This window comes from Ambystoma mexicanum, chromosome 1p (assembly GCF_040938575.1).
Source record: "Ambystoma mexicanum isolate Mex_15411 chromosome 1p, UKY_AmexF1_1, whole genome shotgun sequence".
NCBI classification, from domain to species: domain Eukaryota; kingdom Metazoa; phylum Chordata; class Amphibia; order Caudata; family Ambystomatidae; genus Ambystoma; species Ambystoma mexicanum.
Window position 1 is genome coordinate 302,928,967 of NC_090921.1, and position 21,515 is coordinate 302,950,481.

The following is a 21,515-nucleotide window of genomic DNA, read 5'->3' on the forward strand; positions in this document are numbered from 1 at the left end:
CAACAATGGCAGGGAGCTGCAGGCAAGAGCTAGATGGGAGGAGGAGCTCTACAGAACCTTCACGGATGAGGAGTCGAGAAGGACACTTCGGTATGCTAAAGTCTCCAAGAATGTGAGATTCAAGCAGATGCAGCTTTACCTCACACACAGCATACCTCTACACCCAAGAGAATGCTAAACATGGTAAACGGACCCGTAGTTGCCCACGCTGCGCGGCAAAAAGGCAGATATACTGCACATGATCTGGTCCTGCCCGGTGATGCTGGAAATCTGGGGCACTTTAAAGAACAGGGCGGCGGCAAGAGGATCCAAATGCAGACATGGTCGCCGGAATCTTACCTAATAGGGCTGTTCCCGATGGGGGTGGAAAACAGTGGACACATAGCAAGAATGAAAGACCTAATGTGCATTCTGGCGAACCATCGCATAGCGATGACATGATATACAAGTATAGGGTCATTAATAGAAATGTGGTGGGCAGACCTGAAGAAATGGGTGATAGCGGAAACATCTGTGTGGACCAAAGCGATGCAGAGGGGAGAAGGAGAAAGTGTGGCCAAGTTACTTGTATGGTATTCCCTCATACATACCTGTTCGAAAGCACAGAAGGGCATGGCCCAACAGGCCCCAGTCGGCCGGACATAGATTGAACTGCCGGCGGCAAGAGGGGTGTGGGCACTCAGTGGGGAGAGAAGCCAGAACCAATGGCCAGGTCGGATGGGGCTTGATTTCAGAGACATAGACAATGGAAGGTTAAGCATTGGGGACAGATGAGATTGCTAAGCCAGCGTGCTGAGATGGACGATACAGTGCAGATCCCAACATGTGGTGCCAGTTGTTGTGTGATGTTTATTGATTTTTTGAAGTTTAAAAAAAAAAATATGCACATGCCTAACTAGAATTTAGACAAAAGTAATGAATGACACAAGGATTTAAAGAAAATTGAATAGTGAATAATCAGAATCTTGCCCTAGCCAGCATGTGTTTCAACCCTTCTGGGTTTTTCTTAAGGTTTTACAATGGCAAGGATTTCTTTTTACAATTGTTGATCAAAAACAAAAAATCTCTAACAGTCTGCGTGTCAATATAATAGAAAAGCCAGCAACATAGATGGAGAGATGGAAAGTAGTAAAACATATTGTTATTGATCGATACAGTTTCCTCTTGATTTAAACCAGTCTGTTCAATCTCAATAAATGGATTCATATAAAGGAATGCCCCAGGCAACATATATCCATGCACTGTCGGCAAGTTATATCCCAGTAGCACCATTGTGTGCCTCCATCTGAAAATGTGATGCTGTATGGTGATTGAAGCCTGAGCTGTGAACAAATGCATTTCAGTAGTGATTAGTTAATGTGCTGGTGCTTATTAAACTTAGTATGTTAAAACTCAAAATTGACCCTTTCAAAAGGGATATGATAATGTGCTGAAGTGTTCACCATTTACACATTATCTCGTGTGTGTGTGTGTGTGTGTGTGTGTGTGTGTGTGTGTGGCTTGGTTCTCTTGACAGCATCTAAATGCATATGAATGTGTGGAATAGAAAAATATAGCTTTAACAGAGAAAGCATTGCTGGACTATTTCTTTTTTGGAAATGGAAGCGGCACATTGCCGTAAGTATGTATTAGTTATTGTGGATGTGATGACCATGAAGTTATACTGAATGAAAAACCCAACGGTGCCCTCAGTATTTCCAAAAATGTAATGCTAAAAAACATTCAGTCAGTAAAAAAATGATTGAAACTGCTATAACGCCAATTATATACATAACAAAGTAGGGACGGATTTGACATTTAAAACCTCAGGATGTCTCGCCTCCAAATGAAATAAAGGATGTCTGGTTAAAGATCATCCTTACCATGCTCGGTGTTCCACGTGTTTACACTGCTGTTGCCATGTTGATTCACTGTTTATAGTTGGCTAATGACGTGGAGACGTCCTGCATGTTTGTCAGTCAACAGTAGAATGGACTATGCAATCACAGGCAAGTTAAACACTTTCCCCATCTTGGCCACAAAGCGTTTCAAGAGGGACCAAAGGAGACCAGTTGGGCAGATTTGGATTTCTGTTTGTGAAAAGGTTCAGAGAAGCAGTTTTTGGAGTTCTGGTGGAGGCCTTTGTGATACATTAGAGGCCACGATGTGATGAAAGAAGTGAAGAAATGACTTGCCATCAATCACCACAGAATCAAGAGAAATAATCTGAGTCTGCAAAAGCAGTTCTGCACCAGGCTGTTTAGAGGCGTTCACTATACACAAAATTCCTGGATGCCTTTTGACAACAGATTTTGGGATCCTTGGAAGACTAGATTCATCAGACATTCATTCAAGTGGCACCCTTTTGCATCTTCGAGTATCAAGTCACGGTCATGGCAGAATCTTCACTGCAGGGCTGGGTAGCCAACACACATGTCTGTCCCACGCCAGAGGCCGCTGGTCTCCTGACGAAAAGAGACTTGACAACAATGTCCTGGAGCTACCAGCTGCGTTGTGGGCCCTGAAGTTCTTCAGGCCTCAACTGCAAAATTGGGTGATCGTGTTGACCACGACTTCCAGGTTTTATTTTTGTAAGCACCCAGTGTCACCTGCTCACTGGCTTCATCAACGGAGGCCCAGGTGCTGTGTTCGTGGACTCGGACGTAATGCTACTAATTCCTTTACACCCACCATGGATCCACAACACAGATTCCCTCAGCAGTTCAGTGGCACAGGGAAGTCTTTCAGATTTCGCAAAGGTTTGAATAACTTTCTCTTGGATAAACTACTGTTTCCAAGAGCAATGAAGGGAAATTGACTTTACTTGCATTGTAACTTTCTAAACCAGCACACACTATCTTACAGTAGGGTGCTGGAGGGGTTACTTAGTATCCCCTTTGTCTAGTTTTGCATGTAACATTTTTGTTACCCATTCCTCGATGAATGGCTAGTGGCAGTGGTTTGCTTTTACCGTGAGCTGCGTTCGCAGCTGCAGTAAAGCACTCAAGGGTGCAATTTTTCTCAAAATGGCCCTGGTCTTCTTTTTTCGCCAATTCTTTGTGCAAAGGTCCTTCTTGACATTTACTCTGTGTGCCAAACTAGGTTTGGCCCCTTTGTTCGTTTTGTATTTGGCGGGATTCATGGGTGAAGCCCGCCTCGGTCTGCAGTATATCTGACGGGGGCAGGAAGTGAGGGAGGTGCCCAAAACTCCATGTGCTTAATCCCCTTGGTTCCAGGAATGCACCCAAAGGTGACTGGCCGACTGGCTGTCTGGCAAACGCAGCCACCCTGTTTGACTGGCAGCTAGGTAGAGGCACCTGCTGCAACTCATGGATCGTTGGTTTGCCCGGTGAAGCCCTGCTTCTGCGCTGAAGCTCCAAATTCGTCTCGACTAGAGAAGCCCTGCAAGGACGACTTCTGCCTTGAGTTGGTGGGACCAATCAACTCCAAAGTAAGCCACCTGGACATCCTCTCGAAGCTGGTTGTATTTCCACTGCAGTTGCTGCTGGAACCGAAGAGCCAGGGAGAGGAACACCAGATTGTGTGCGTTGCTTTTAAGTTGGCCAAGAGCTCCAGGAAGATCCTCTGGACTCCCAGGAAGCAGGACTGACCATGCCTGAGCCACCTCACAGAGTGTTGGACCCCAGATGCAGGGAAAGCCCACCTCGACACCCAGGAACCGCAGTGTTGCTATTTGCAGTAGACTCAATGAGCTGAAACCGCAAAGTCCCACTGAATAGAAGTTGGTCGTTTTCTGTCGCCGACCGTCCCGTTGGATGTATGTGATCACTGAGACCAAACTTAATTGCGACTGCCGAAAATGGTGATTTTTCTTTTCAATTTTCTTTTAAAGAAACCCGCTTTGCACCACATAGAGATGCGGGGTGTGACCCCTGCAGCCCCCCATACTACTAGAATATCCCATACCCCCCCACATATGTATGTGGTGTAAGGGGGGTTTAAAAAAATAAATAAGTCAGCATTTTTGGCCGTCGCAATTCTCAGGTCGACATTTGTGTACGATTCCTCCCGTTGCAGTGCAGGAGTCCTCCAGATGTCCTCCCTCTTGTCTCCACGACTGAGGCCCCGAAACACAGGATCTGCAGTGCTGCACAGGAGCAGAAGCCAACTCGAACCATTTCTTGTAACCAAAGCTACTGTGCAGTCTAAGAGAACTTACCTCTTGTTATGTAACCTCACTTGTTCTCAGTGGAGACTTGGCTTGGTTGCTTCTGTAGAGTTGCTAACAGCTTCTTTACCTCACAAGCCTAATCAACTTGTGATCCTACTTTGATTTCTTCTTTTCTACAAAGACTTCTAAAACATTGTCCAACACTTTAACCTACCTTCAAGAATTGCTTCAGCTCACCTCGACTTTTGCCCAATTGACTTTGGCCTGGCCTGGCTCCCTGAATGACGCTTCTTCCCTCTGTGTGTTTTGTCTTCCTTCCAGGAAGGGTTTAACTTGCTTTGCATTGTGGGTTACCAAAAGTACTTACCTGCTTCAGAATATTTGTGAGATCTCTTGATTTGTTCTAACAACCCTTTTCTTTGACATACTCCCAAGTATTGCCCTAAATGCAACAGTGATCTATTAATGTCCAGTGTCCTAGTTACTAAAGTCACCTGAGGGTGTAGGAAGTGTCTGTGTGCCATCCCAAACAGCTACTTGCTGATTTAGAGAAACTAAGTGTGTATTTTGGATTGTATTTGTGTTACTATTATATTGCCCCTTCTGAAGGCTTACTCAAACTGACTGTTAATTTAATAATTGTTTAATCAAGAAACCTTGTGTGTAAGAGTTTATTTGAATACTTGTCACTGTGAATCTCGGTGTAACTCCACTACTGCTCACATTGACCCCTCTTGAGATGAGCCTGGCTGCTCAACACACTACCAACCTGTGTAGTTCCGACTTATAGCAAAGGTTGGGTTCCTATTGCCAGGAGGTCAGGGTTGTTGTAGTGCACCCAAAGGGTACTGCATACAATATTGCCTAACACCCACACTTAGACTTTCTGGCACTACAGATGTGGAGTGGGACTAGGCAGTCGCACTCCCTTCCTGGGTGCCACACACACAGTCAGCCATAGCCCGCGAAAGCAGCGGGTTTCCTGGGAAATTGCATGGCCTTATAAGGGATTTCCTGAGTGGCAATGCTGGAAGAAGTCCAAACGGCAATACGGCAAAAGAAGAGAGCAAAAATCTTGGGGTACGGCCATTTTAGGGCACTAGCCAGGTTTAGTAGCCATATGCAGTAAACGTGAAAGTGCACAATAAAAGCAATGCAAAACTGAGAAAACTGTAGCTGCTGCCACCAACTTGTCTTTAGACGCATATAAAAGTAACCTAAAATCACAAATGTAAAACGCTAGGGTGACATTGCTGTGTGCAATGTTAATGGGTACAAGAATTCAAAAGGGAAGCATGGTTTCCCAGTACTGATAGTATCTCATATGCTCCTCACAGTAGATACTGAAACCAGCGGTTATCCAGGTAGGTGACTTAGGTTCTCGAAACCTATGAGTGTATAATGCATCATTCTCAGTGCAATCTTTAGCCCAAAAAACAGGGCCTTGAGAATGCGTTTTACTCTTTGGCACATACTGTTAATGCTATTTGCCAGTGCTTTGAAGTGAGGTCAAGTTGCTTAAGAATTCGGCAACACCTTCTTTGTCTACCAGCTCATCAGCTCTTGGTAGTGTGTTCATCAGTCTTTGTGAATAAATTTATATCGCTGTAGTCCACAATCGACTACAATTTCTTAAATCGTGCTTTAGCTACCAGCACAACAGGACTGGTTCAAGGACATGTCTTTGGGCACCTTCTCTGAGACACTGTGGGGTTACCCTGCCTCGGGCATCATAAGGATGCTAAAGGCAGTGCACTTGCAGATACATACTGTTAGGCTTTATGCTATGCCAGGCAGGATAAACCTATATCAAAAGCCAGTAAAAAGTAAAGAGCTACTTCATAAGATAAAAAGTTGTCCCTTCTAACAACTTGTGGTGAAAGATGATTTAGTATTTCATGTATGTTTTGTTCCACTTGGTTATGCCATGTGCAGTGTGTTGTTTTTAATTGCATGGATAGTAGTCTGTTAGCTGTTTGCATGTTGTCATCGTGCACATCGAAGGTTCATACTAATTTTTATGAAGTCCTTAATGGCTGTATTGCATGGGTGCTTATTCTGTGAGCCCATTATCCTCTTTTTGTATTTCAGGTTTTTCTACTTGTACCATTTTGCCTTCTATGCCTATCACTACCGCTTCAATGGGCAATACAGCAGTCTGGCTCTGGTCACTTCCTGGCTCTTCATTCAGGTGAGAGCCGCAATCTCATTTAGAATTGTAAGCACAGGTTTAGCATCCGTGTCCTGCCAAAACAGCTACGTCCAAAATTAAATAAAAAATTGTAAAAGGGACTGGGTTTGTGAAGGTAAAAACGGAACTCCAATAGAGAGTTGTTGAAGCAGGGATTGTAGCTTCCATGGTCCCATAGCTAGTGCATCTGGTACAGGTGTGCTGATATTTGGGTTGGTTGAGTAAATATTCTAGCTAGTTGATACAGCACAAGTGGGCACTGGGGTTGGTGGGGATAGGGGAGACTTAGTCTGGTCACTTCAGTTAACATGCATTCTTTGACAAAGACGAACATTTTGTTTTATCTCGAAAAAATGGGTGGCGTTTTTGCCTTTTATAATAGGCCCCATACTATGTAATGGTATGTCGTCAAATGTGATGTAATTACTCGCCTGCATGCTTTTTTGGAGTTCCATATGTCTGACATTAATTCCGATGAGCTTTTTAATAATTTACTATAGACGGACCTTGTTCCACTGTAGTATTAAAAACCTCATTTTAGGAGCTCCAACACTGTTAAATAAGAGTTCTTTAACACAATACAAACTAAGATAGCAAATAATGTTGGATATTATCAGGGTCATAGTGTACATTTATAAGTTGCTTGACATTTCAGTACTATTGGCAGTTGTTTCAAGTATCCAAAACACTTGTTCTCTAGGGTGAAATAACTTTATGCAAATGTTTGTGGATTATTTGCATTTATTTAATGAATAATTCATATCACGGAGTACAGCATTATCTAGGTGTGACGCACCATGTTCTGGGAATTGATGATCTGCCTTTCTCTGATGCTTGTGAATCTGCTTAGAATCACATGCTGTGCATATAGTCTGACGTCTAGTGGTAATCGCGAGCATTGCATCTTGTCTTTCGAGGATCGAAAGGGGGATGTCGACATGGGCGTGCTTGTAACACTATCCCTAATGTGACGTGTAGTGTACTTAAAATCCCTCGCACGTCGAGGTCCCAATATGCGGAGCTCGTACATTGATAAATTATAACTATTATCCACGACCGTTTTTCGTTTAATCTTCGACCTTTCACCATTGATGGCTACTTCTGGACCTACGCCGAAAACTACGGATTTTGGCGACTGGTGCTTCGGTCGATGCTGTCGACCGCGTGTCCTCGGCCAACCGGCCTGGCCTGTACAGTAGGGAGAGTGGGGCCCCAGTGTTTGGTTCTTTTTAGAATGCTTTTCCATCACCCGCCCCCCCCCCCCCCCCCCGCCCCTTTTACCTTCTGGTCTTGCTGTCACCATTTACCTCGACTATGGAGAGGACTCCTTGTATGTTTTGCTCGTCCTGCAACTGCAAATACCTGTGGAAGGATGTTAGGCAGAGTTTGTATGCAGTACCCTTGGGGACCACTACACACAACAGGTGTAAGCAAACCAACCTTTGGTATAAGTCTGTACTACACAGTTTTAGTAGCGGAGCTGAGCAGCCAGGCTTATCTCAAGAGAGAAATGTGAGCTGTAATGTTAGTGGTCTACAATCACAGGTGTTCAAATAAACTTACTCAAGGTTTCTTGTTAAAATACTTATTGATTTATTCAACTGTCAGTTATAAAACATTCACTAGAAGGAGGTAGTTATATATCGCACACAAATATACTTCAGTACTATACTATTTCTGAGGCATTCAGAATACTTTGAAGGAGCAGTAAAAAGGCATAGGTTATTTAGAACCTAAAAGGTTACAAGTTATTCTGTCTAAGAAGAGTCAATTCAATAGGTTAGGCCAAAGTCAGTGGGCTAACGTCTTGGATAGGTTAAAGTAGTTAAACGGAACAGTCTCTGAAACAGTTCTTAGCATTATTTGTAGCGAGAAGAATTATATGCTGGGTCACAAGCTGATTAGGCCTGCGAGTTGATAGTTTCAAGCACTTTCACCGCGAGAGGTAAGTCCTCTGTCAGGTTTTACAGTACCTTACAAATTAAGAAAAAGAGGCAATTGACGATATCTGTTCCTTGCAGTTACTGCAGATCTCGCTATTCCTGGGCCTTGGTTGTGGGTACAAGAGGGAGAACGTCGGGGGACTCCTGCACTGCACGAATAGTTGAAAAGCTTGGCAAATCTTCAATTCCAGTAGCTGTAAGTCAACACACAAACTGGTGTCTCCCTCCCTGGTTCTACGGTTTCCTGCAGCACACTGAGGAAAGTCAACCAGCTCTGAGATGAGTATCCAGGTGGCTTACTGTTGAGTTGATTGGTCCCACCAACTCAAACGGAGAAGTCGTCCTTGCAGGGGCTTCTCTGTCGAGGTGAACTTGGCGATTCGGACCTGCAGCAGAGCTTCACCGGGCAAACCAAGGGTCCAGGAGTTGCAGCAACCGTCCTCTTCTAGCTAGTCTTCGATTAATTCATTCCAGTGATCGACTCTGCCTTCCAAGCCAAGAGACTCGCCTTTTATTAAGTTCTGTCCCATTCATTCCAGCCTAGCTGTCACTCGCCCAGCAGGGTGGCTGTCCTTGCTGGACAGTCAGCTAGTCAATCACGCCAGAGTGCATTTGGGTCTCCTAGGAGACTAAGCACAGGTAGTTTTGGGCACCTCCATCACTTCTTGCCCACCCCAAACACTCGGGAACCAGATGTGGTCTTCACTCCTGAATCCCGACAAAGGCGAAGGAAGAAAGGGACCAATTCTATTTCGCGCGCATAGACAAACTCGAGAAGGACCTTTCCTAAAATAAATGGCGAAAAGAAGACCGGGACCTGTTTAAACGGCGAGGGCTCGGACACCATCTTGAAAAACATGGCTCCCGGAATTTAACACTACCGAAGCTATTGAAAGTTTGTGGTCTGGGAAAATCATGGTAGTTCGTTGTAAAATTACTCCCACCAGCCATTCTGAGAGGAAAGTGTAGCACTTGACTGCTACATGAGTATCTAGACACAGGGGATACTAAGTAACCCTTCCAGCACTCTATTGTAAGATTGGGTGTGCTGGGTCTAGGAATTTAAAACTAGTAAAGTCAATTTCACTTTACTTACTCTGGGAAACAGTAGTTTTTCCTAGAGAAGGTATTTAAACCATGGGAAAGGCTGGAAATACTTCCCTGTGTCGCTGCACTGAGGGTGCTGTGTGACAAAAATGAAAATCTGCCTATGGAGTTGTCTAAAACTCCATAACCAAAAGGAAACAAACACAGAAAACAAGTAGAATTAAAAAGTTCGAAGTCCCAAAGTTTAGCAAAAGAGCTGGAGGGCTCTAAGGTGGGAGGAATCAAAAGTGTAACAAGTGTCTGCCTCGTGATCACAATGAGCAATCCTGCAAGTCTTGCCAACTTTTTCATCCAAAGACTCTATAAGATCGGCAGACGAAGTGTTGGGCGGCCTACGCCATGCATGCCGAGAGTGGTTCCCCTGTTTGCGCAGGCGCCTCGAGTGATGAGGATTCAAGCGGCAGCCATGGCTCCGATGTGGAGGCCATTGACATTTCCGCTGAACCATCAGGTTCTGAAGTGCCCGAGCCGACAGGCATGCCACTGGTGCTGCTATGGGGAAAAAACATCCTGGCGACAGGGGCCACACCCACACCACAAAAGGTAAAGCACACAACCCCACAAGATCTCTTCACTGATACGTCGAGGAAGCTACAGACTCCAACAGGCCTGTCGAAAGTTTCAAAAACGCCCACCGATCCTCCTGATTGGCTGCCCTCCCTGGAACCGACGTCGCGGCAGAAGGGTTACTGCCCATCTCAAAGGTTATGGCTGATAAATCTCGACCTCCCAAAGATTCCTGTCCTCCAGGAGAGCCCTACCCCTCCTCCTCCAGACCCCTCTGGTTCATCCCTATGGACCGCAGTTAGGTTTGAAGCTTACATTTACAAACTTTCAAAGTTGACTTTTCTGAGAAATGTATTACCCCAAAAAGACCTAGGGAGGAGGATTCCTGCCCTACTCTTTCTAAAGTACAAATACATTCCAGTTCTTTTCCTGAGGAGGAAGTTTTAGAATTCTCAGACCGTGAAGAAGTCTGAGGACCCTATAATCGGGAAGAAAATCCTTTAGAGGAGACACCAGACCAGTAGCCAGACTGGGGTCAGGAACAGCCGGTAGAGGAAACACCATGGCTCTCCCACACTACAACTCTAGATCCGGATGCCCTTTGGCTAGACCTTGCCTCCTCCCCTACTCAGAGGCAAACCTCACCCATTGACTATCAAATGTCCTTCAAAGCAATCCTAAAGAGGGCTGCAGACCATTTTCAAATTGTCACACAAGAGACAGTACAGGACACAGACTTTGTGGAAGACTTCCTAAAAGACAAACCCCCCACAAGTCGGGCGTTCCCACTGCTTAACTCCATCAAGAAGCCCCTCGCACCCTCATTGTTGTCCCCATCTCTTAAAAGAGCGGTCGACCCTTTAGTAGGAATTTCACCCCTCCCCTTCTGACCCGCTGTGAATCTGGGTCCATGCCACCCCAGACTCCCTGGTAGTCACTACTACCATGAAGAGAGCCGGAGTGTTGTCTACGACAGAGGTACCACCAGACAAGCACTGTAAAAAGTTGTACGCACTCGGAAAGCACAGCAATACGTCTGCAGCATATTCCACTAGAATTGCCAATAACACTACATGCTGGTAAGTTGTGATGTACAATGGAACTTACTTCAGGAGGGCCTACAAGAAGTCCCGGAACCTGTACGATCAAGCCTGCTGGCGGTTGTCTGGGAAGGGAGACAGGTCAACCAAAATATCCTGAAGTACACCTTGGATGCAGTATGAACAGCGGGGCGGGGCCCTGGCACAGGGTACCCTTCTCAAAAGGCACGCCTGGCTCAAAAATTCAGTCTTTAAGTCTGAGACCAGGCCTCCCTTATAAACAAACCAGTGGAGGAAACTAATTTGTTTTGGAAGGCAGTACATTATGCCTTAGTTAGTCTTATGGTCCTTCTTTGCTGTTTTCTCTCAATCAAATCACAGCAAGACCCTATCAAGAGCGAGGAGGTATATGATATGATAGGATATTTATAACTCGCTTAATACCCAGAGGTTTCTAAGCGCGGACCAGGGGATTGAACCTATGTTGCTCCGTTTCGTCTTGCTTCCAAGACAAGCACGTTGCCCCTGAGCTATCCTCTGGAGATAAGCTAACTCTCGCCATTCCTTTCGGGGGCAATCCTTCTCACGCCCCCCCCCCCACAACCACTATGGAACAGGGAGTGCATCATGGTCCTGCGGACAGGACGCTACCGCCACAGGTCAATACCAACAAGGGGGTCTGCAAAGGGAGGGGTAGGAATTCCACCCCAAGATGTTCCCCGGCCTCTGCTCAAAAATGACTCGCCAGTCCGGCTACCTTTCATGCCTCCCCATTCGGGGGACGAATAACCTCTTTCCCTCATGCATGGAATGGGGTCACTGCAAACCAGTGGGTGCTCAAGACCATCGCCCACGGTTATTGTATAGAGTTCCACCGGCCAACTCGATAACGTCCATCAACATCCAGACGCCTATCGCCAGAACACCTGAAAATTCTGCTACAAGAGGTGAAGATCCTTCAAGAAAAGGGCACCATAGAAGTCGTCCTCTTTCAACAGGTAGACAAGGCTATTTATTCAGTGTACTTCCTTGAACCCAAAAAGGATTTAACCATGCGCCCTGTGTTAGACTTGCGCCCAGCGAACAAAGTTTGTCAAGCCACAAAAGTTCAGAATGACAACATTGCAGGAAGTAATCCCACTGTTAACACAGGGGGATTACATGGCAACATTGGACATGAAAGATGCATATTTTCATATTTCAATGTTGCCAGCGCACAAAGTGCCTACGGTTCATGATCGGGGACAAGCACGATCAGTTCCAGCTCCTCCCCGTCGGCATTGCCTCAGTCCCAAGGGTGTTTACAAAGGTACTGACCGTAGTAGCGGTCCACCTGCGCAGACAGTCCATTCCAGTCTATACTTCCTTTCGACGACTGGCTAATAACAGGGGATTCGAACGGAACATGGCCATCAAACACCCAGAAGACGGTAGATCTCCTCTTCAGTCTGGGATTCTCGATCAATGAGAAGTCGAGCCTAGACCCCAGTAGGGTCAAGCAGTTTCTGGGGGCTCTAATTCAGACCAGAGACAGCTCCGTCTTTCCCTCAAAGAGGGTTCAAAACATACTGTTCCAAATAATTCACTAGGTCGCCAGCCGCGAGGTGACGTACGCAAAGCCATGAAACTGTTAGGGATGATGGCCTCCTGCCACGCATGCGCCCAATGTAAGAGTGGTTCTCCAGCCATTGGTGTCAGGTCAGCAGACAATGGGACGATCTAGTGGTTGTCTTGGCAGCCCTCGTTCGCTCTCTGCAGTGGTGGTAGAGGGAAAACCTCTTGCAGGGGAAAGACCTTCACCACCCCCAGAGTATAAGCCACTCTCACCATGGACGCACCTCATGGGGTGGGGGGGCCCTCACCTCCTTCACACTGCGTACAGCTTTTGGCCCCCAACAGTAGCATCCAACCACAAACCTGTTAGAATTGTTAGCAGTGTTCAAAGCCCTGAAGGCTCTTCAGACACAACTACAGGGATAGACGGTACTCGTCCTCACAGACCGCACCACGGCCAAGTATTACCTGAACAAACAGGGGGCACGCGCTCTCCAGGGCTATCCAAACTGTCACAAAACATATGGAAGTGGGCTCTCAAACACAAGATGTTACTCCTGTCTCAACACGTTCCAGGGGACCTCTATCTTCTGGCAGACGTGCTCAACTGAGACTTCCCTCTACCCACAGAGTACGAAAGGCGATTACACAGAGACCCTACTCTTCGCAGACTTGGGCTTCCCAGATATCGACCTGTTCGCAACTCTAGAGTACGCTCAATGCCCAAATTACGTCTCCAAGGTCCCCTTACAGCTGCTCCAAGGGGAAGGGACTCTGGATAACATGGTTGGGGAAATTTCTCTATGCTTACCCCCCCTGACTTCCCTACTGAACAAGATAGTGCACAATATGCACCAGGAACCAGTCACTAGGATTCTGGTGGCCCCGATGTGGGCCCGCCAACCCTGATTCTCATCTGATGGCAATGCCCGTCTCCCCTGCGAGGAAGCTGCCATGCCCGTACAACATGCTGTCGCAAGACAATGGGGAGACCCTACATCCATCCCGGCAAACTCTCAATTTAGCAGCCTGGCTGCTAAAGTCCTAGAGTTCGGACACCCCCACCTTCCTCAAAGATGCATGGACATACTTAAAGAAGCACGAAAACCAGACACCAGACCACTGCTACTCTAGCAAATGGAAATGCTTTGTGTCTGGTGCAGTACTAAAATCATCAATTCTAATGAATGCTCACCAACACATATGATGCTGTACCTAACTCACTTGCTATATTCAGGCTTGGTTTTCAATTTCCTAAGTCCACTTAGCTGCACTTTTGGCTTGCACCACATCTCATAAAAGCATTCCGTGGTGGAAAATTCCTGTCAAGGCTTTCATGTAGGGGGGTTAAAAGACTTCATCCCCCAATCTCCAACCCAACTTCCGGATGGGAACTACATTTGGTATTAACTAGACTAATGGGATCTCCATTTGAACCTATGCATAAGGCGAGTTAAGGCTTGCACTTAAACAGCCGTTCTGGTGGCAGTCACTTCAATAAGAAGTGTTGGTGAACTGCAGACTCTTTCAGTCCTAGACCCATTTGTCACAATTCACAAAGAGAAAGTGGTCCTGCGCACTCACCCACAATTTGCGCCCAAATTTATTTCAACGGTCCATGTTAACCAATCAGAACTACCCACTTTTTTCCAGAACCCCACTAACGTGGCAAAAAAGAAGTCTCCACACGCTTGATGTGAGGAGAGCGGTCATCTAGCTGGAAAAGACAAAACCTCTTGGAAAGACAAACCAGTTTTTAGTTTCAGTGGCAGCTGGTAGAGAAGGGGCTCCTGTCTCTAAATCGGCGATTTCAAGGTGGATCCTAAACTGCGTCACACTCTTGCCAAGAGAGATCTGCCCTTCAAGCCTAGAGCACACTACTCGGGGCATGGGGGTTCCATAGCATTCATTGGAAATGTTAGTCCATTTGTAAAGCAGCAACCTGGAGTTCTGTAGAAATCTTTACAAAACACTACTGCCTGGATACACACGCTAGGTTTGATTCTCGGGTGGGACAAGCGGTACGAAGACATCTCTTTACTACTGTTTCTTCACACATCCCACTATCATCTCTGGGTACTGCTCGCTAGTCTATGCACAGCATGTGATTCTAAGCAGATTCACAAGCATCAGAAGACGTGCATTACTTACCATAATGGCATTTCTGATGATTGTATCTGTTTAGATTCACATGTGCCCACCTTTCCTTACCTCTTGGAGTAAAAGGAACAGATACCTTATCCTGGTCTCTTTACTCTCTCACAATAGTCAAAAGCTCCCTCGCAGTAGAAAAAACACAACCAGAGGGACCGCAACGCGTGAGGGATTTTGGGTACACTACACGTTATGGATAATGTTACAAGCACGCCCATGTACATGTCCCCGTTTCGGTCCTCGAAAGACAAGATGCAATACTAAGTGTTAGGCAAGATTGTATGTAGTAACCCTGTGGGAGACTACACCAGTCTTGTCCTCTTGGCAATAGGTAACCCAAACTTTCGGCTAGGTCTGTAGTACACAAGTTGGTAGAGTGACTGAGCAGGCATGCTTATCGCAAAAGGGGTCAATGTGAGCTGTAGGCTTGTAACATAGATTCACAGCGACAGGCATTCAAATAACACTTATACTCGAGGGTTCTTGATTAAAATAATGCATTAATTTACCAGTTTTAAAATAATCCTTCTTTAGAAGGGAGCAATATGCAACACGTAAATATACTTCAACAATACACTCCTTCAGTTCAATAAAGTAGATTCTCTATTGGGGTGGCACACAGATGTTCCTACACCCTGAGGTGACTTCAATAGTTAGGAACACTGTGGACATTAATATCACTTTTCACACTTAAATGGCAAAAAGGAGAACGTTGGGGAAGGAAACAAAGATTAACAAGTTTCTCAAATGGGTAAGCACTTTTCAATCCACAATGAAATTTAGGTTACCCCTTTCCCAGCTATACAAGTAAGGTATGTATGACGTTGTGGGGGGACAGATTAAACACAAGTCAGAGGGTAAGAAAAGTCTTTAGGGAGCCAGGACAGCCAATGTCAATTGAGAAAAATCTAGGGAAGCTGAGGCACTTCTTGTGAAAGCACAAATGTCTTGCACAATGTTATAGAGAAAGTTTGTTGTAAAAAGAAATCACTGTTGGGCCACAAGCTGGGAGGCTTGTGAAGGGCAAAGCTGCAAGCAACTCTGCAAAGGGCAGTAAATGCAAGTCTCCAGTGAGAGCAAGCAAGCCTACACACGAGGTAAGTACACCTGGTTCCACAGTACCTTGAGTCTGAAGAAAAGGTTCCAGCTGGCTTCTGTTCTTTTTGTACTCGTTCTTTTTGTACTCCTGCAGATCATGTTACTGGGCCTCGGTCGTGGGTACAAGAGGACGTCTGGGACTCCCCCCACCGCGGTTTGAAGGTCGTGGCAGCAATGGGCACAATTCAGATCAGTGGCACTTTGTAGTTTGTTACTCGCAAATAGCACCACTGCGCTTCTTGGACACCTTGTGGACTTTCCTTGCTTCTGGGGTCCAGCACTGTTGAGGTGGCTCAGGCTTGGTTAGTCCTGCTTCGAGGGAGTCCGGCGGATCTTCGTGGAGCTCGGTTCCGGCTTAAAGGCGATGCACTAGATTCTGGTGTTCCTGTCCCCTGACACTCGGTTCCTGCAGCAGCAAAGAAGTACAGCCAGCAGAGAGAGGGGTTCCATTAGAGTTTGTCCTGAGACTGATTGGTCCCACCAACCCAAGGGGAGAAGTCCTTTCTGGGCTTCTCTAGTCAATTAGAAATTCAAAGCTTCAGCACTGCAGCAGGGCTTCACCTGGCAAACCAACGGTCCAGGAGGGTGCAGCAAGCTTCTCTTCCAGTTTCTTCTTCGGTTCCTTCGTCCAGTGGTCGACTCTGCCGTCCTTGCAAAAGACCTCGCCTTTTATGCAAGTTTCTCCCATTCATTCGCAGCGTAGATGTCCCTCACACAGCAGGGTGGCTGTCCTCAAGGACAAGCCCTCCAGCCAATCACCTTTTGGGTGCATTGCTGTAACCAAGGAGACTGAGCACAGGTAGTTCCGGGAACCTCCCTTGCTTCCTGTTAGACATTTTGGAGCCAGAGGCAGGCTTCACATCCACCGAAGACAAAGCAGAGACCAAACCTTGTTTGGTGCGCAGAGTAAATCTCAAGAAGGACCTTTCCAACAGGAAATGGCGAAAAAAGATGACCAGGGCCATTTTGACAAAATGGGCACCCATGGGAGCAATACTGTAGCTGAGGATTTAGTCTGCGCTAATAACGCACCATGGTAAGAAAAAGTAAACCACAGCCACCAGCCATTAATTGTAGAAAGGGTAACATAAAAATGTTACATGAGAAGGTAGCCAAAGGGGACACTATGTAACCCCTCCAGCACTTCATGTAAGATAGTGTGTGCTGGGTCTACAAAGAGAAAAAGGTAAGTAAACTCAATTTCACTTTACTACTCTTGCAAACAGTTTTTCCAAGAGAAGGTATTTAAACATTAGCAGAAATCCAAAGGATTTCTCTGACACTGTACAGGGTGCTCTGTGACACAATGTAAAAAGATAATGCCTTTGGAGTTTGTCAGACTCCAAAACCAAAAGAAACACCGGGTACAAATGAAAGAAAAATACAAAGGTCTCACTCTCTCCAGGATAAAAATACAAAGTCCTAAAGTCCAGCAAAAGAGCTTGGGGTCTCTAAGGTAGAAGGGAATTAGCACAGAAATAAGAATTCTCCCTAACACTCAGCGATTACCATAGATGTCGGACAATATGCACAGCATGTGAATCTAAGCAGATACAATCGGAAATGCTATTACGATAAGTAATGCATGTCTTATCAAACAACCTTTATAACCATGTTCAGGGTTATGTGTACTGCCATAATGCTTTTAAGTTTAAGGAAAAGTGCACGTTACTGTTAAGGTATGACTGCCATCGGTAGACCTCAAGAAACTACTGCTTGTTACATTATTCTGCGATCCTGTTTTTTTTTGTGTGGTCCTTGTGTATCCACTCTGCATTCATTATCCAAATAATCTCCAATCCATAGCCTTATTCAACACCCTTGTTGCAACTGTAAATGATGTACCAAAACATTTCGGCATTGTTGAATGGTATTTATCAAAGTGCAACCATGTGGCATTTGTGTATGTAGTGTTGCTGTTTACTGTTTGGGCGTTTCCCTCGGCGGCTTTGCCGCCCGGTACTGGTGCTGGGTCATTAAAGGTGGCTGAAGCAGTAAGTAAGGCAATAAAGGAGCAGGAGGGGGGCAGAGAGGGACTGAAAAGGTGTGGGGAGGGAAATGAAAAGGTGCTAGTAGGAGAGCCGCAGAAATGGAAGGCAGCAGCCCTACAAGCACCAGGAGCCAATCTGCTGATTGAGATGGGGCAGGGACCTGGCCAGGTTTCGAAGGGGTGAGGCACCTACTTAAATAGCTTTTGCTCGAGAGGCGGTTGCATGGGGTTAAACGGGGGGCGTCACTTTGAGGTAAAGAAAGGGGGAGCGGGCGGCATGGTAAGTGTGGGATAAACCAGTGCCATTAACGTGCTTCATTGGATGTGCTGTAAGAAAGACCTGGAACTCTCATGGTCGTTTCTTAGTGTGTAGAGTGGACTTGCTTCGAAACAATGCATTTTTTTTTCTCCATGTGAATTGTTTTATGATGATTCATTTATGATATGTCAGAGCTTTTTTACTGAAAGGAAATGTTTTTCTCAAGCGTTGGTACCTTTCATAGATTCACATGCTGTTGAATATTACCCATAGGACTGAGAATCTTCTGTACCATTAAGCAGTTTCAAAGAAATACAAGAAACTGTATTCACTTTAGAGTTCTTAGTGATGTTTTTTGGTCATTTACCCTTTAGCCAATACTTCCCTTTGCTTCATATGGCGCACACAATAGTGATTGGTTGAACCTCAATATGGTGCACACAATAGTGCACGGTTGAGCCTCAATATGGTGCACACAATAGTGCATGGTTGAGCCTCATGCCGGTTAGGGAGGGGTTTGGATGTGAATCCGTGAATGATACTGTTACTGCAGTTTTTCTGTACTACCCTCTGAGGATGATGCAACAATTAAGCCTTTTGGGAAGGTTGAAACACCTGACAAAAAAGGTATGATAAACCTCTCTTAAACGTGGACACCGTTGTCAGAGTGATGAGGCTGTGCTCTCAGGTAATGGGGTAATAGGTCAACAAGAGGTACAATTAGTCCACATGCACAATCGAGGACATACTCCACAATGATGATGAAAAAATATATACAGTCAGGCATGAAACTATAGAGTTAAATAAGTACATTAAGATACACAAGTATATATATACAAGCAGTGCATATGCAAGGACTCTCACAACCCCATAGACTATATATTAATGTCCAGTTAGTATTGTATTTGGTTATTTATATAGCGCTCTTTCCCCAATTGTGTGACCTTAATGTGCTTTTTCTCGGTTGGAACGCCCTTGGTGACCGTAGTCTGTGGTTGGAAATTCTAGGGAGTTAAGTTTAGGTGATGCATGTGTGCATGTTGCCGTTCTGAGACTTGGGTGGCTTGCAAGCCTCAATTTAGCAGCCCAAGAGAGGTCGGACACATGGGTGGGTGCTGTTGAGGGTAAGAGATAGATTGCTATTGTTGAGCGTCTATGAGGCCAGCTCTACCGGATTCCTTTCGGATGGTGGTCGCTGTATGCTATTTGCATAGGTGTTGACGTACGTCAGCTGTTTGTCTGGATGGCTATGTGTGGTGCTAGACCGGATGTGCTTAGCAATAGTCTTATTCTATTGTGCATGGATGCTTGGACGTGCCTGCGGCCTGTGTCCACACTAGTGGTGTGAGATATACGTACAGTATGCTGCGAGATTGCTCAGCTGGGGCAATATTTATCCAGGTCTAAAATTGAGTGTCCTATACCAATGGGCTTCGGTTTCATATTGTAGCAGGTATCTGCATATATTAAACACGGATGGAGGCTACATCAAGATTTGACAATCCTGTATAGTGGGAGAGAGGCCTATGTTTCACAGTGCAGTAGGTGTAAGCATATGGTAAACAAAGATGGTGGCTACACCCGGTCTTGAGAATCCTGCACAGCAGGAGCGTGGCCCGGGTATCCCAACGCCGCAGGCCTTACCACACAGTAAACAAAGATGGATGTCCCACTCACATCCAAGAATCCAGCATAGTGGGCAGGAGGCACAAACTCAGTAGATCCCATCACACAATAAACAGGCCACACCCAGACTTGAGAATGCATGGTGGGGAGAGGACCAAGCTTCGCAAGGCCGTAGTTTTCAGCCTATAGTACAGTAGGTTTCCGTAATGTGACAGTCATCGATGGTTTGTTATACCTCGATTTGGGGATGCATTTGTAGTGGGAGATTGCTAGTGTTGAGAGCTTCCCTGAGTGAGCGATGCAGGTTAACAGTGGCAGTGATTGTTTAGTGATGGGCATGTGCTGTCCTGGCTACTTGCCTCATTGTTTGTCTCTCATGTGGACCGGGGGTCGGGGGCGCAGTGAGAATGATGCCAGTGTGCCACAGCGAAAGCTGCTGGCTGACCTGGAGTACTAGTCGGCTGGCAGAATGGTTGAGCAATAGGTGGTGGTGTCAGGTGAAAACTGCTGCGAGATCTGCAGGCCCCTGAGTAGTGGTTGATGCAGGGGAGTTTTAGTGGTATATTCACGGGTTGCAGTGGATTAAGAGTATTGGGAAGAGCCAGGTTTTAAGGGCCTTCCTGAATTTCAATTGGTTTTCAGTGTTACGAATGTGTAGTGGAAGGGAATTCCAGATGATTGGCGCTTGGACGGAGGAGGAGGATCTGCCGAGCCTTGCAGAGCTGTGGGGTGGGATCACTAAGTGAAATGCAGTGCGAGATCTGAGGATCGTAGGTCGTTGGGGGGACAATTTTGTCTCTGCGGAATTCAGGGCCCTTGTGGTCTGCGAGATGGGTGATGACATGGCTTTTGAAGATGGTGGGTCCAGCAATAGGGAGCCAGTGGAGGACTCTCAGGGTAGGGCTAATGTGTTCTCTCACAGGCAGGTTAATGAGCAGATGTGCTGCCACATTTTAGATTCTTTGGAGTTTCCTTAGTTGGGATGCCGGGGGCTCCTAGGTAGAGGCAGTTTGCGTAGTCTAGGCGGGAAAGGGTGATGGAGTTGATGGCCGAGAAACGGTGGGGATAGGTGCGGTAAGGGGAAGATCCGCCTGAGAATACATAGGTGGAAGAAACAGGTTTTGGATACGCTGGTGGTGTGTTGGGTGAGGGATAAATCGTAGTAAAATTTGCACCCAACGTTTTTAACCATGTTGGAGGGTGCCGGTGCTTGTGGTTTGGGCCACGGGATTGGTTGGGGGATGAGTTTTCCCACAGACTAGTATTTCGGTTTTTCCAGGGTTGCCGATGAGGTGGTTGGTCGTTATCCAGTGGTCAATGTCGAGAGGCACATTGATGGGTCTGGGCTGCCAGAGCCTTCGTAGTTTGGGATTTTGAGGATAGTGGTAGCAGGTAATTTACAAACAGATGATTGCGGGAATGAGTCGTATGTGGAAGTTGAAGATTAGCGGTGTTGTGGACGCTCCTTGGACACCTTTACAAACTGGACATTATCTGGATGTGAACTGGTCGAGGTGCATGATTTGCTACCGGTTAGAAATAAAGGAAGAGATCTACGAAAGGGCTGTGCTTTTGATTCCTTGTGTTTGTAGTCTGACTAATAGAATCGAGTGATCAATGGTATCAAAGGCTGCGGAAAGGTGTAGCAGGACGAGGACTGCGCAGCCGTCTGCGTCAGCTGTTTTTAGGTCGTCCCGGATAGACTCGCGAGGATTCTGTTCCCCTTAGTGGTCTGAACCTGATAGCGCTGGGTCTAGGAGGTTGTTGGCTTCGGTAAGTTGGCTGCGCTGTTTGCAAGCTGCGCGGCCAATCAGTTTGGCAATGAAACGCGTATTGGAGATAGGTCGGTAGTTTTGGGGAAGGAGTGGGTCAAGACTCGTTTTTTTTTTTTTTTTTTTTAGAATAGGTTTGGTGTAGGATGTTTAGGACTTTCGG

At 46.1% G+C, this 21,515-nt stretch overlaps 1 protein-coding gene across 4 annotated transcripts in view; it reads left to right on the forward strand.

Annotated features, from left to right (window-relative positions):
• TMEM259 (transmembrane protein 259) overlaps positions 1 to 21,515 on the forward strand; it is a 648,432-nt gene that overhangs the window by 590,966 nt on the left and 35,951 nt on the right. For all 4 annotated transcript variants that reach the window (XM_069647475.1, XM_069647467.1, XM_069647484.1 and 1 more), the window contains exon 10: positions 6,203 to 6,302. In XM_069647475.1, the coding sequence (XP_069503576.1) occupies positions 6,203 to 6,302 (100 nt within the window). The remainder of the gene's footprint in view (positions 1 to 6,202; positions 6,303 to 21,515) is intronic.